This window comes from Podarcis muralis, chromosome 6 (genome assembly GCF_964188315.1).
Source record: "Podarcis muralis chromosome 6, rPodMur119.hap1.1, whole genome shotgun sequence".
Classification (NCBI taxonomy): Eukaryota; Metazoa; Chordata; class Lepidosauria; order Squamata; family Lacertidae; genus Podarcis; species Podarcis muralis.
The window spans coordinates 23,925,385-23,941,134 of NC_135660.1; the positions used below are offsets into that span (position 1 = coordinate 23,925,385).

The window sequence follows — 15,750 nt, forward strand, 5'->3', positions numbered from 1 at the left end:
TGGTTCTCAAACTTAATCCGTTCCGGAAGTCCGTTTCAAAACCAAAGCGTTCCAAAACCAAGGCGCGCTTTCCCATAGAAAGTAATGCAAAACGAATTAATCCGTTCCAGACTTTTAAAAACAACCCCTAAAAAGCAATTTAACATGAATTTTACTATCTAACAATGATTAAAAATTAAAATTATTTTTTTTCTTACCTGCACTGATGATAGTCATTGTTTGGATTGGGGGCGGGGGCTTTTATCTATTTCCACAGTCACATAATCAATCAATCAGTAGCTGAACTGGGTTCCACACAGTCACAAAAACAAATTAATTGAAAAAGCCTCAAAAACAAAAAATAAATAGCAAAAACAAAAGCGCCAAACTTAATCAGTTCTGGAAGTCCATTTTACTTCCGAAATGTTCAAAAACCAAGGCGCAGCTTCTGATTGGTGCAGGCGCCCTGGAAACAATAGCCGGCAGCTGCATTGGACGTTCGGCTTCTGAAAAATGTTTGAAAACAGGAACACTTACTTCTGGGTTTTCAGAGTTTGAGAACCAAAGTGTCTGAGTACCAAGGCATTTGAGAACCAAGGTACAACTGTATTCTTGAATTTCTCCAGTGAAAATCTTCATCCCTTCTCTTTTGCAAACACAGCCTCTTCAACTAAAATAGTACTCTCCTAACTTTAACCCAACAATAGCATCAGGCATCCCAGTGGCAATCTACATTAAGTCAATGGGGGGGGGGGGTAATTTCCTATCAACAGTTCCCAGGTGTATTGTATGAATATTAGTTCAGAGATCTGCTTTCCCTCACTGGTGCACGCTCTTGGCAATGGTGATATTTGCTCCCTTCTTGACAAAAGGAGGGAACAACAGGAAACAATGCCAATTGGAGTATATAGGCAGATCAGTGGTTTGGGAGGACATGGCTTCTCAAACAAAAGCTGCAGGTATGATTCAAGTCTGACTCAGCACAGCAAAAGGTTGCAACTCTCTTGTCAGTTCCGCAACTGAGAGCTAGTCAGATGCTTTGAGGCCTTCTGTAATACACAACTCTGGTGCTCCGAGTTGAGTAGGCCATGAGAACAGTTCCCCCTTATTAGATGCCACAATATGGTGTTGGAAACTGTTCATTTTGAACTGGAGAAACCTCTGTAGCATTAGGGAGCTAGATTCGATGGAAATGAGATTATTGGGGGGATGGAAGTCTTGTTCCTTCTAGCAAGATTTGAGATTGTTGCATTGTTGGAAGCAGTCCCGATTTTCTTCTGCTTCTCAGTTCCTGTTTAATGTTTCATTGTTCGAAATCACATCAGATGCCTCCAAAAATGTAAGGGTGCCATGCTCAGCACTCATTTCCTCAGCTCCAATGAACCAAAGTTCCTCAAGTTTGCTCCACCACTACCCATGATTGCTGAATTGAACATCCGTAGTCTCAGGCTGTATACCTATAAATACTAAATGATAGCGACAAGCATGAGAATGCTGTTGCCTCATAGCCTGTTCATAAGCTTCCCTCCGGATCCTGTTAGAAAGAATTACAAACTAGAGGGATATGAGGGTCACACCCAAGGCTTCGCAATAAGTTTGAAGATAGAATATTAAGTATTTCAGGGACTGTATCACTATCTGGAATGTCTAAGTTTAAAATTTATGTTGTTTGATATGATTTTGTTTATTTGGGGGGTTTTAAAACTTTCTTTTCATTGGACCCAACGAAGAAAGCTGAGAATACCGGGGTCCTTTTTGCATAGAAAACATATTTATGTGAGGTCCTTTTCATTCATTCGGTGGTTGTCTACTGAACACAGGACACAAACCTGCTTCTGGATTCATGAGCATGGGGGAGCGGGAATGAATTTAAGAAGCCAGTTAGACCACAGTCTTTTTAATAATATATTTTTATCAGTAGTTTTTATAAGACAACAACAACAAACATAGTCTGTAGTTATTGCAAACAATTGCCATGAATGCTTCTCAGAATAAAGCCATTTCAGAGTTGATGGCACTATTATTAAATCTATGTAATTGTATGACTCCGAATTAAGTTCCGAGAAACAGATAGGTGCATCTCTCTGTTGCAACAATTAACATAAGCAACAACAACAACAAAACGGTAGCCGCACTGTAGCTGGTACTAAAGGAATTCCTTAACACAGACAGACAGGAACGTTATGAAATGATCCCGATATAGTTCAAGTTCCAATGCTTTCAATGGAAGAATTCAACCTACGCTAAAATCTCTTGAGATTAGCGAAAGTCAATTCAATGTTTTGTTTTGTTTTTGCCTGTTTGTCTAAATTATGCTTTTATAACGATGTTTTATTTATTTTAGTCATAACATTGTAATTCCGTTGCTCCAGAAGCGGTTTAGTCACGCTGGCCACATGACCCGGAAAGCTGTCTGTGGACAAATGCTGGCTCCCTCGGCCTGAAAGTGAAATGAACGCCACACCCCATAGTTCCCTTTGACTGGATTTAACCATCCATGGGTCCTTTACCTCTACCTTTAATACCAGTTAATTTAATTTAAAACTTGCTGCAATTAATTTTGCTGGACTGTGCACCCCCTAGATAGTATCAGTGAAGGACTGCTCTAATTAAAACCTTTAAAATTACATACATATTTATCCTCTGCTGAACCTCACACTCCAGTTTGCTCCCTGAGAAAGCAAGGTGCATTATTCTGCTACTATCTCAACTGTTCTGGCATTCCACTGGCAAAAATTAAAAGGATAAGGGTCTCAAGTCATTACAGCAACTTTGCTTTCCCACCCAATCACAAGAGGAGGACGAAGTATTATTTTGCAACACTGAATAATTTTGAACTCTTAAGGGTGTGCGTACACGCACACACCTTCAGATGGCTTTTGGTTTCATAGACGTCAACTGTTTGAAAGCCACAGGAAAATCTCTTTTAAGATACAAACTATATAAAGAGCAAAAGGAAAAGTAGCTGGCCACAAGGCAAAAAGCAGGTCGCCTGACAATACTAAACAGGACATTTAACAAACTTCTTCAATGCTTTTTGGACTCTAAAACAGGTATGTACCTTTTAAAATACTTTACCCAGTCATTATTATCACCGACGCAAATACAAAACACAGGCTATGTAAACTGTTAGTGTTTGCAGTTATGGACAAACTCAGTATAGATACTCCATGCTGAAACTTCATAGTCACAAAAATTGCAACGACTTTTTCTGTTGAAGGAGTTGACAGAATCAAGCATTCGCTATCTCAGGACCACAGTGCAATTTCCTTTGTAATTGATTCAAAGTGACTGTCATTTCTCAGAAGGAAGATTATGATATTTAAACTCAGTGGAAGAACATCTCTGTTTTATATGCAGAAGGTCCCTGGTTCAAACCTCGGCGTCTCCAGGAAAGGCTGGGAGAGAACCCGGTCTTAAACCCTTGAGATCTGCTGCTATGGACTATGCTGAGCTAGAAGGACCAGTGATTTGACTCTGTATAAGGCAGCTTCCTGCATTCCTATGTGTTCCATCCCTTCATAGTGGTTGCTCCCAAACTCTCTCAGATCTTTCTAGCACTGTGTTCTGGTTAAATTCTTTGGACTCCCAAGATTTAAAAGGAATCATCTGTGTAAGCTACTAATAAAATGGACGTAGGATATACCAAAGTTGACCGACGGCATAATTCCACATGGTGTTGATAGTATGCAGAGACCCAGACCTGCTTGGCTTGAGCAATGTGCCTTCAGACCTTGGGAAAATAACTGACTTTCCACACTTATCAACCCTCAGGCACCACATATCCCTTGCCGACTGGGAACTTGGCAGATTAGCAGTCTGATCCACATGGTCAGTTAACTGCACACATTACAGGCGTATTTTAACACTTGCCACACCACTGTCATAACACACGACACCAGCCTAAGAGTGCAATGCTGAATTGTACTCAACCTGACCAGGCTCCCTTGCTGACTATTAGTAAATAGCTGCTGGCATGCACCTAATGACCTGACATTTCAGGCATTCTGTAAGCAAACAAAAGCCACCTTATTCCAACAAGCCCTTGGTTACTTTGATTTGGCTGATAACAGATTTTGTTTTAGTAGTGCTATAGTTACTTGCTGCTACTGCTGTTGATTAGCTTAATTCTGAGGTTTTAATTCTGCCACTGGTGTCTGTTTGATTTTTGCCTAGTTTATGTTGTTAGCTACCTTGTGCCCCTGTGGTTGGAGGAAAGGCAGGATATAAAAACAAGATGTGAAATAGTTAGCTGGCTATAGATGTCTCCGAGTTGTGAGAAATGAGGTAGCAATGGGCTGTGGTCAGAAAGCCCTTGAAAAAATACATCCCCATAGCTATTACACACTTGAATAAGCAAACCATCTGCAAATCTTTAGTTTACATAGTTCTAGGAGAAGTGAAACCCATTGAAAGGTGCAGATACATCTAAAAGTTGCCTTGCCAAGTTGATTAGAGTAGATGCTACTTTAGAGTAATCAAGTCATTACAAAGGTTTGGATAAATGGACAATTTTGTTGTCTGTAGAGAGGTACATACAAACTGGGCCCTCATCCTCATTGATTTTTATTTATAAAAATATGTATATACCACTGGGACACGGGTGGCGCTGTGGGTTAAAGCCTCAGCGCCTAGGACTTGCCGATCGAAAGGTCGGCGGTTCGAATCCCCGCGGTGGGGTGCACTCCCGTTGCTCGGTCCCAGCGCCTGCCAACCTAGCAGTTCGAAAGCACCCCCAGGTGCAAGTAGATAAATAGGGACCGCTTACTAGCGGGAAGGTAAACGGCGTTCCGTGTGCTGCGCTGGCTTGCCACATGCAGCTTGTCACACTGGCCACGTGACCCGGAAGTGTCTGCAGACAGCGCTGGCCCCCGGCCTATAGAGTGAGATGGGCGCACAACCCTAGAGTCTGTCAAGACTGGCCCGTATGGGCAGGGGTACCTTTACCTTTATATACCACTACCTCATTAAAAAAAAAAATCAGTTCAGAACAATAGATAAAACTGTAAAATTAAAACAAAACAAAACAAAAGATAATAGAAATCAGAAAACTATTGGGGAAAGATAATTTCCTGACAGAATGAACAGTTTTCAAAAGTCATTTAAAAGCTGACTTACTGCCACAGAGTTGTCCGACGCTTGGCTAAATGAGAATGTATATAATTTGATTTCCATTTATAACTTTTATAACCAACAAGAGTGGATTATACAAACCTCCAATGACTCACGCCTCACTATCACTTGCCTCCTCTCTGATGGATTCTCCTTTTGCCTGGCTTTGACGTGTTTCAGACTATCCCCTTGCCCAACCAACTGATTTGATTTCATTCTGATGTAAATTCTGACCCATTGCTATAAATTTACTCATAAGGTGAGTGAGTTGAGTTTGGCATTTGTGCTCCAGGCAATCCAAATTGTGCTGGGAGCTTCTGAGCAGGTTGGCCACACTAGTCCCCCACTGTGCAGTCACACTACCCTCTGCATTACAGCGGTACCTCGGTTTACGAACTTCATCCATTCTGGAAGTCCATTCTTAAACCAAAGCCGTTCTTAAACTGAGGTGCACTTTCCCTAATGAGGCCTCCCGCCGCCGGTGCCCTTCCACCAGCTTCCGTTCATAGACTGAGGTAAAGTTTGCTAACTGGAACACTACTTCCGGTTTTGCAGAGTTCGTATACCAAATAGTTCGTAAACAGGGCTGTTCTTAAACCGAGGTACTTTTGTTGGCTAGTTATATAAACTAGGTTCCTTTACTATCTATCTCTGAAAATGATGGCATACCTGTGGTATAATATTTGTGCACTTCAAAAGATTGCACAAAAAATCACTTCCATTTACAGCCAAAGCTCTTGAAAAAAATGTAGATTGATACACACACATTTTATTGTTGTAAAACTGCCAACGTTAACAATTCCAGCGTTTAACCTACAGTTCTGTTTGTACACCAACAGCTCCACAACAACTGGAGAAGGCAAACATCTATGAGGTGCATCAAATGGAAGCTGAAGGTTCACTGTTCTTCATCTGGAAATCATTACTGCATTTCATTTCTTAGAAATGTTAAAAATAGCCACTTCCTCTTCAGTGTGCATGGCTCTAGCAATGATTTCTACCAGTACATCTATAAAACAGATCTTGCTGCAAAAAATCAGACCATCAAACTATGGAAATGTTCTTGGCAAATATGGTTTGCATCTTAATTAAAACCTCCTATGCCTAGGGATGTCTGAGAATACCAAATAAAACAAAAAGAGAAGCAGTGTTCACACTTATTTGTTCCATTTCTGGGACGATTGAGTCTGCAATCAGCCCTGCTAACTGAAAAGGAAATGCTTTGGAGTAAATGCATTTCTCATATGAATGCAGCATCACACTGAACCGATTTGTCAAAAAGTTGCTTTAAACATTTTTTTAAAATGTATGTGTACCATTGGCTGGGCCCAATGGAAGCTATAGCCCAAAACATCTGGCGGGCACCAGAATGGGGGAAGTTGCTCCTGAGCTTCTTAAGCAGGCATCCCCTCCAGATGTTTAGGGACTACAACTCCCACCACCCCTAGCTAGCAGGACCAGTGGTCAGGGATGATGGGAATTGTAATCCCAAAACATCTGGAGGGCCAAGTTTGGGGGTACCTGTTCTTAAGAACAGTCACAGATTTCGTTAGATACTGTACGACACTATTGCTTACAGAAAGTCAGTTTGTTTGTTTGTTTATTTCTCTCTCTCTCTCTCTCTCTCTCTTCCAACTCCAGGTTTTGTCTCTCAGAAAAGGTGCACATACTTTGCCTCTCCTGTGAAGCATTTAAGATGCGCATAACCAATTCCTCAGGTTGCAATGTTTATTCTGCCATGGAGCCATTTCCTTATTTTTATTACTTGATCTTTCTTATTGGGTTCATCGGGAGCTGCTTTGCCCTGTGGACCTTCCTGAAGGCAGAGCAACATCGCAAATGCATGAGCGTCTACTTAATTAACCTGCTAACAGCAGACTTTTTGCTAACCCTTGCCTTGCCAGTGAAAATCGCAGTTGATTTAGGAGTTGCTCCCTGGAAACTGAAAATATTCCACTGCCAAGTCACAGCTTGCCTCATCTATATCAACATGTACTTATCCATCATATTCTTGGGATTTGTAAGCATGGACCGTTGCCTTCAGTTAATGCACAGCTGCAAGATCTATCGCATCCAGGAGCCTGGCTTTGCTAAGATGATATCAGCAGTAGTCTGGGCAATGGTTCTATTTATCATGGTGCCAAACATGGCAATTCCAATCAAAGAAATCAAAGAAACGGCCAATGTGGGCTGTATTGATTTCAAAACGACGGTGGGAAGAGATTGGCATGTTTTCACTAATTTCATTTGTTCTGCAATATTTCTCAATTTTTCCGCCATAGTGCTTATTTCTAACTTCCTTGTGATCAGATTACTCTATCGAAACAGATACAACATGAGCTACGACAATGTGAAGAAAGCCCTGGTGAACATACTCTTAGTCACTGCAAGCTACATAATATGCTTTGTTCCTTACCATATTGTCCGGATCCCGTATACTCTGAGTCAAAGCAAAGCTATAACCACAGACTGCTCTCTCAGGCGAACGCTCTTCAAAGCCAAAGAATCCACCCTGCTACTTGGTGTGTCAAATCTCTGTTTTGACCCAATTCTGTATTTTTACCTTTCAAAGACATTTAGACTGAACGTGACAAAGGCTTTCGGGTCGCGTAAAGAAAATAATACTCTCCCAGAAAATGCATTAACAGAGACAGCACTTTGATGTTTCAGTGGAGACTGCAGACCATTCTAGACAATTTATTGCACATTAAAAATGCATTGGCCCCGCCCCCGCCCCAGCTAGAGCACACAACCTCTCCATCTTTCCTTCAGGTAGAGCTTCAGTTGCAAGGGCACTGCATTTTCTGAGAAATTGCTAAGGGAAAGAAGCAATATCCCCACCCCAAGATACAATATTCATTGCTAGTAGCTATTGTTCTGTTGAATTTGGTTGCACAATGTGTCACAAGCAGTTGTCACATTTTGTTTCTGAAGGGTGAAATACAATGAAAGTCATACTCAGATTAGTCATTGATTTCAATAGTCTACTCTGTGTATGACTTGGCTGGTTATTACTCAAAGTGCCCCATGGCAAATGATTTAGCTGAGATTCCTGCATTGCAGAGGGATGAACGAGATGACCCTCAGGATCCCTTCCAACTCAACAATTCTATGAATTCTCCCCCTGCATACCTGTAATTTGACATTCAGATATCTTGAATTGGCATGACTGAATACTTTGTGAGCCTTTTTGAAGACGGTTGCTTTCGTAACACTGACATTTAGAGTTATGTATATAAGAAGCATGTAATTCATCTAAGGGAGTACACACAGCGGGGTTGGTTCAGATGTAAGAATAAAAAATGGTGTCACAGGAACAAGCCCCATGCTTACGAATGGTTTATGATTCTATTTTCATGTTAATCTGCTTGAAGACCATGTTATGCTTGACAGACAATGTACAGTTTTCAAAATGTACTTGGATAAAATATTCATATAGGAACCCAAATCCAGGTAAAACTAGTCATGGCTAAGTCTAACTGGAGATAAGGAAATGAGTTGAGTCAACTAATTTAACACTCACCTGTTTCAGTGACACTTTGTATGATGAGTACAACAAAACAACGAGCCGCGACCTGGCTAAATGAATTGTCATTAGTTTGAAGTAAGCCAGTAAGCAATTTATTTATTTAACAGAATTTGCATCCCACTTAATTGTAAATAAAACCTCTAAGCAGTTTTGCTTGCATGTGTATAGACTTCCTCTTCAAAGACAGAAAGAAGTTACTTACCAGAGGTATAGGAAAATGTGTTGCATATTGCAAATGGCGAAGGAGGTTGTAGTTTGATGGAAAAATCAGCTCCCTCAGTTTTTCCCTCTTCATAGACTTTTCACTCATTGTTGAAATTCTTCTGTCTATCATTGATACGGAATTCAGATTCTCACAAGACTCCCCAGGCATTGGAGAAAATATCTAAGACATGTAAACAAACATTTAATACTGTAAACAGAAATATCCATTGAATTTATGGTATGGCCAAAAAATGCAGCTTCATTTTACCTCAGAATAGGTAACTTATGATGTATGTCTGAGACAGCCAATGTGGCAACTCCCAGATGTTGGTCCACAACTATCATCAGTCACAGCCACCATGGCCAATGGTCAAGGATGATGGGAACTGTAGTCTAACAACATCTGGAGGGTACCAAGTTGGCTACTCCTGATGCATGCCAATGAAAACAACATTCAGTTGCATTGAAATATGCAGTAACTAAAACCATTTTGATTCAGTTTTCAAACAGTAGCTGATAAGGGGGCCAATGTTAGCACTCAATATTGTGAGTGAAGAATGTCAAAATGTTTTTTTATTAAAAAAATGGTTTCAGTAAGTATAAATGATATGAGTTAATGTTTCACTGCTCGTGACATGTGAATGACAGTGGCAGTTTAAACACAGTGGAAGTGGTATCAAGGTTACCACAGTGGAAATAGGTGAGGCATCTTTTGTAAACCTAAGACCATGATGCTATTTAAAAGAAGGAAAGGATGAGTATGGGGGAAAGGGGCGAGATATTTTGAGAATACCAGAAGAAATGCAGGAAATGCTGGTAAGAGTGTGTGTTCCATGTCTCAGATCATGCTGACACACGTAGCAAAGTGAAGAATGGGTTTTTTTAACTGAAAAAATCCGAAGTTAGACCTACTGGAAATTCCGAACCAAAGTCTGTCTTAAAGTCATTCTTGTCTATGTCATCAAAAATATTAGCAGTTCCCGAGTCAATGTACATATGTTCCATAATACTATGGTCCTAATGATCACCGAAGAGAAAAAGAAACACCAGTCAGAGCATGATGTAAAGCATGGGTGACTGGCCACATAAGATTTAAAAAATCACTCAGTTTTAAAAAGCACAATACTAAAATTCTTAGATTAAACAAGACGGAAGACATTTCTGCCCCCAACATATATAACACTCAAAATGGTCTCTTTTTGAAGTCATACTTAAAAAAATAATAATAACAAGCTCGGGGAAACTGCACTCAAGGGCGATAGCCTGAATGTTTTGTTTACAATGAATGAGTAATCTCCTGGGAAATGTCTGCTTTGCTATGGGATCAGATTAGAGAAAGGCTACAGCTAAAACATCAATACTTCTCTAGAGGGATGCGTATTCCCCAAGAACAGTGCAATTTGTATAAAGGACCACTGTTCACAAGAGATTGTGCTGCTGCTGAGATGAAACCTTGCAGAAATAAAAGTCTGAAGTCATGATTCTTGCAGGTCCAAATAATAATGGATTGGTTTTGAGGAAAGAACCTAACAACCATTAAAGTTAAAAATAAAATTTGGGCTCAAACCTTAGAAGGACACCCTTTCCTTTCATTCCAATTCCAATCATGGACATATAAAACAATGCAAATGTAACTAATTCTATCAGCACCTTTAATATATAAAGAGATCTTGATCCATCAGAGCACAATAGGTGCAAAATACCACATTTCATTTATGCAACAGGCATTTCGTCATCATGGCAGCTCTAGACTGTATTTAGCCACAAACTACCTTTAAGTATAATGTGTCAAAGCTATTATCTCATTCATCTGCATAATATTTTTATTTTATTTAATAAATATTTCTAAACCACTGAGGGTTATATCTCCTTTCTCTCCTCTCCCCTCGTGCCCCCAAATTCTGCTCCAGAGAGTCCCCCAACTCTCCAGAGCAGATTTTGAGGTTGTGCAAGGAAAAGAGAGGGAGGTTTCATTGTGCAAGCAAAACTTTGTTGTGCAAGCAGAGTGGCATCAACGAGCAGAACCCTTTGTGCTTTAAAAATGTCTACGTACCCTGGAAACAGCACAAATCAACATTAAAAGCAGTAAAATAATATCACAGAAGCAAATGCAGAAAATCAGTGATACAGGTTCCAATCTTACGGGTTAGGGAAAGCCTGTACATTTTCATAAAGACATCTGAAGCAAATAATTGATGGTGCTTCACATCATAAGGCAGAGGTAAGGGCATTCCAAAGTGAAGGGGGAAAGGAGGAAATTGCCTGTTTTAACATCACCACTCTGTGATATTCTGTAGAGTGTGCTGGACTGAGCAAAAATTTCCCAGGTGATCAGTCCTTCAGTTAACCCAGTCCTGAGTTGTTACAGTAGTCCAATCCTGAGGTTACCAGTACATGGAAATGTGGTGGCCAAGGTATCCCTATCCAGGAACGGGTATCGTCGACACACCAACACAAGTTGGCAGTAAGCACCCATCACCAGAGAAGCAACCAGGGCCTCCACTGACAGATGAATCTAGGAGAACCCCCAAACTACATGTCTGTTCCTTCAGAGGGAATGAAACTTATATAATCTCATATACTGTCTTCCATTCCAATCCCAAGGCAGTTTAAAACTTTGAAAGACACTCCTCTAAACAAAACCAGTAAAAAAACAAAAAGCAAAAACATTACAACCAGTATAAATTACAATATAACAATAAATCCAGCAACCTGAAAAGTTCTCAAGGTCAGGTATCAATGACCACCAGAGGAAAACTCAGCAAGGTTGGCACCTGCTTTATTTCAAGCGAGAAACTGTTCCATAAACTTAGTAACCAGGCAGGGCTTCTACCTGGATGGTGCCAAATATATTTCTGCACAGCCAATAGGGCCTCATCCTGAGAGCAGGGTAATGTTGAGATCTCGAGGTCTCAATATTGCACTGTTGGCATGGAAGCTTCTGCACAGTGCCACTCTCGTCCTGCATCATCAGCATAAAACACGTGCACACTCGTGCAAAATCCCAGGTCACATGAGAAGACCATAAACTGCTATTCCTTTTCATGCCAACAGAATCCCTCCAGAAACTGGGGAGTAGCAGCAGCAGCAGCGCGGACTGCTCACATTATACTGGCTAAAAGGGGCTACATTAAAGGTTGGCACTGAGAATCTAATGAACAACACCAATAAAGCTTTCTTGGCAGCACAATTATTATTTTTTTATATATTTTGCACAATTATATTGTGCAAAATATATTGCACAATTATATTTTTTTTATTGCTCTTAGGATAAAGTGGGGTAGGGAGAAAACAGCACCAGGTTGTCATTTTTGACCGAGTGAAGCTGAGAAGCAAACTACAATGCACTCCATACCTCCAGTTTCACATCTTGTTCCCTAGAATACTGTTCATCCATATTTTCCCCAGTTGGCGAGCGAGACATAGAGGCTGCAGTGATGGATAAGTCTCCACGTGATATTAAAGTGCACATGTAAGCATCGTGGGAGAAAACATCATGCCGTATGAATTCACAGAAAAGCAGCACCAGGTTCACAAATTCCATCTTCTCATGTTCACTGTTTGGGTCAGCTACCAATAGAGAAAAGGTTAGATTTTATTAATTACCATTAGGCTCAAGCAGCTATTGTTTGAAAAGAAGAAGAAAAAAGTAAGCCTACCTTAAAATTAAGGTAAATCTAAAGGGACCCCTGACCATTAGGTCTAGTCATGACCGACTCTGGGGTTGCGGTGCTCATCTTGCTTTATTGGCCGAGGGAGCCGGTGTACAGCTTCCGGGTCATGTGGCCAGCATGACTAAGCTGCTTCTGGCAAACCAGAGGAGTGCACGGAAACGCCGTTTACCTTCCCGCCGGAGCGGTACCTATTTATCTACTTGCACTTTGACGTGCTTTCGAACTGCTAGGTTGGCAGGAGCAGGGACTGAGCAACAGGAGCTCACCCCGTCGCGGGGATTCGAACCGCCGACCTGCTGATCGGCAAGTCCTAGGCTCTGTGGTTTAACCCACAGCGCCACCCGCATCCCACAACCTTAAAATTAAGGTTACACAAATAGCTACTTAAATATTTCAGACACAAAGGGTAGAATTCAACATGGCCCTAAGGAGATAAGTTACATCAGCTTGCTTGTCCAACAGATTGGTATCCCCTCTGCTCCCACAAATTGTTCTTCCATCCCTCCAGAGATTATGGGGAAGGTCCATTGTGCTAGTAGGAGACCTCACACAGGCTTCTGCTAGCAGGACAGGTTAGTTAACCCCACTCCTTATAGCTCAATCAGTAGAGCATGAGAGGCTTAATCTCAGGATCATCGGTTCCTGTCCCACATTGGGCAAAAGATTCCTGCATTGCAAGGGGTTGGACCAGATGACCCTCATGGTCCCTTCTGACTCCATGACTATGAATTGCAGCCCAAACCATCCTCATGTGGTTAACCCAGGCTTCAAAAAGTCAGCCCATATAAGAAGGTCCTACAACACTTCTGAAAAATACTCAGATTGGTGTATCTGTATGCAGCTTAACAAATTTATTTGACCACATTGAGGCTTTCTGGAGGTTGTAAGAATAATGTACCATGAATTGGACAGCTTCAAGACAATATATTTGCACTATGGAACCAATATAGGTTAAATGACGTGGAGGAAACCCGGTTATTAAAACCCACAGCACCTGAATGCACCGACATTCCCACTCCTTAAACCCTTACAGAGTTTTGCTCTCTTTTTCTAACTACTACAAACACACACACATGTCAGAAAGCAACATACAGGTTCAGCATATGGTTAAGCTTATCAGAAGTTTATCCTTCAGGTTCCAAAGATATCAGAAGCCTGCTCCACAGTAACACAGAGCAGGGCTTTCAGTGTGGCTGCCCCAGTTCTGAGAACAGCATTCCTGTCACAATATGGCAGGTGCAGACTATCAGCTCCACCTTTGTGGACACATGACAAGGGCATGTGGGACCACTATTGGCTTACCTATGAGGAGAAACCAGGAACAAATTGCAAAGGGAGGTATAAAAAAGTCTAAACTACTCTGATAAGCACTGGAGGACAACTGTGTTTCATCTGGTAATAAACTGATGAGCTGCTGCCTTGATGCTCAGATCTGACACATTTGCGCTACAATCGTGTGCATATTTAATAGGAGCAAATCCCACTATAAACTGTGAGTCTTACTTCTGAATAAGCATGTACAGAATGATAATGTCAGAGTTTTAGTTTATGTTTTCTCTAGTGCCAAATGTTAGATTGTACAGTCTAAGTTTAGATTGTAAAGCAACCGGTCCAAGGTAAGGCAGGCAGGACATCCCCCCCCCCCCAAAAAAAGCTCTAAAAGAAAAAGCTACATTAATTGCCTCAAGGCAAAAACAAAGCTCACAAATGCTTCAGTTCCCAAAACACAATGTTTTGGAAAGTTAAAGCCTTCTAGGGAAAAAAAAATAAAAATCTGTAGGTCAGGCAGAAATGAGGGAGGGGAAAAAATGATACAGTCACCAATAATAATAGTGAATATCCAGTAGCTGGACAAAAGGTCACAGAGTTTCATTCTGCTCTGGAACAGAGAGGATTTGATGCTTACATAATGAGGGGGCCTGGGTGTCTAAAAACCTAAGGAGGACATTCTGGAAAACGGGAAGGCTGGATCCAGGAAGTGATGCCGAAGAAATGGATTCCTTTTCGTCCAAGACTTCTGCCTCACCACATCGCTGCAGAAATAAGACAGGAGAAAAGCAATCAGTGTAGAACTGCAACACAACAGCTATGAATGCAATTGCACTTGCCCTCCCCTCCCCTCCCCTATTACTTAGGGGCACAAAAGCAAAAAGGGGAGGGGGGAAATAACCTGTTGTTCAACCTGTTGGTCTCTGCTTGTGTGCGAGGAAAAACAAACAAATTAATCTAGAGTCATCTGAGATGTGGCCAGATGACACATAAGAATGGAATAAAGACTGGCATTCTCAGAATCCTATGTTCCCTCTGCATGAGAGATTAAAGATTTCCAATGCTTGTTACAGGGCCTGAACCTTCCACTATGAACCAAGATGGATAAACTGCGTTAACCTGGATTATAAGGCTGTAGTTCATTGTCAAAGCTAGTTCTCACTTAAATATGAACTGTATTTTTCTCTCCCTGCACACAGCTGTCAAACTGCAAAGACAACTTACTTCCACTTCAATTTCAGCTTGCCTCTTCTCCAATAATTTAGCCACAGCCATTGCCCTGTGCTTGCCAGCTCTTTTGCTGCTCACGGCCCATTCACAAAGCAATGTTACGACAGCTTCGTCATTAGTTGCAACCTGTTAAATAAAAACAAAACAAAAGGTCGGTCTCTTGTTTAAGTAGATTAAAATGCTGGCTACAAAGACAGGCATACGATGCCGACCAATGGCAACACTAAGTTTCCTGTTCAATTTCCTACCCCTTTTATCCCTAGGACAGGGGTCTGCAACCCACGGCTCCGGAGCCGCATGTGGCTCTTTTACACCTTTGCCGCGGCTCCAGGGCGGATACTAGTGAGGGGAGGAGGTGCATTGTGCGCCCCGACACTCCCCACTGTGGCGGGCGCTTTACTGGCTGTGACGTCGCATGGGGGAGGTGCGTGCATTAGTCACACACCGTCCCGACGTCACCTTCCTGCCCACTGTCAGATCGCGGCTCCGGAGATATATTTGTTTTAAATGTCGCAATGGTTTTGCGGCTCCCAGTTTTTCTTTTCTTCGAAAACGGGTCCAAGTGGCTCTTTTTGTCTTAAAGGTTGCAGACCCCTGCCCTAGGATGTAAGTTTGTCTAAAAGTTCAAAACAGAGTTTCTCTTCTAAGAGGTATGTGTGGCTAGACAGGGAATGAATGCATGGAACAGAAGCATAGTAGATGTGTGTTGAAGAGCATGATGAGCTAGTTTGAAACTGTTCTCAAAATGCAATT

General features: G+C 41.5%; 2 protein-coding genes across 10 annotated transcripts in view; one reads left to right on the forward strand and one right to left on the reverse strand.

Annotated features, from left to right (window-relative positions):
* MED12L (mediator complex subunit 12L) overlaps nt 1-15,750 on the reverse strand; it is a 168,554-nt gene that overhangs the window by 113,295 nt on the left and 39,509 nt on the right. For 5 of the 9 annotated variants that reach the window (XM_077929876.1, XM_077929872.1, XM_077929871.1 and 2 more), the window contains exons 11-14: nt 14,992-15,123; nt 14,405-14,531; nt 12,180-12,394; nt 8,823-9,005 (exon numbers count right to left, since the gene is read on the reverse strand). In XM_077929876.1, the coding sequence (XP_077786002.1) occupies nt 8,823-9,005; nt 12,180-12,394; nt 14,405-14,531; nt 14,992-15,123 (657 nt within the window). Of the gene's footprint in view, nt 1-8,822; nt 9,006-9,736; nt 9,842-12,179; nt 12,395-14,404; nt 14,532-14,991; nt 15,124-15,750 lie in introns of all 9 variants that reach the window. The other 4 variants (XM_077929875.1, XM_077929868.1, XM_077929869.1 and 1 more) reach the window with 1 other exon arrangement.
* On the forward strand, nt 6,547-7,753 carry GPR171 (G protein-coupled receptor 171). The gene is given in 2 exon segments (XM_028732000.2): nt 6,547-6,675; nt 6,677-7,753. Coding segments are annotated over 2 exon segments (1,191 nt in total). The 5' UTR covers nt 6,547-6,561.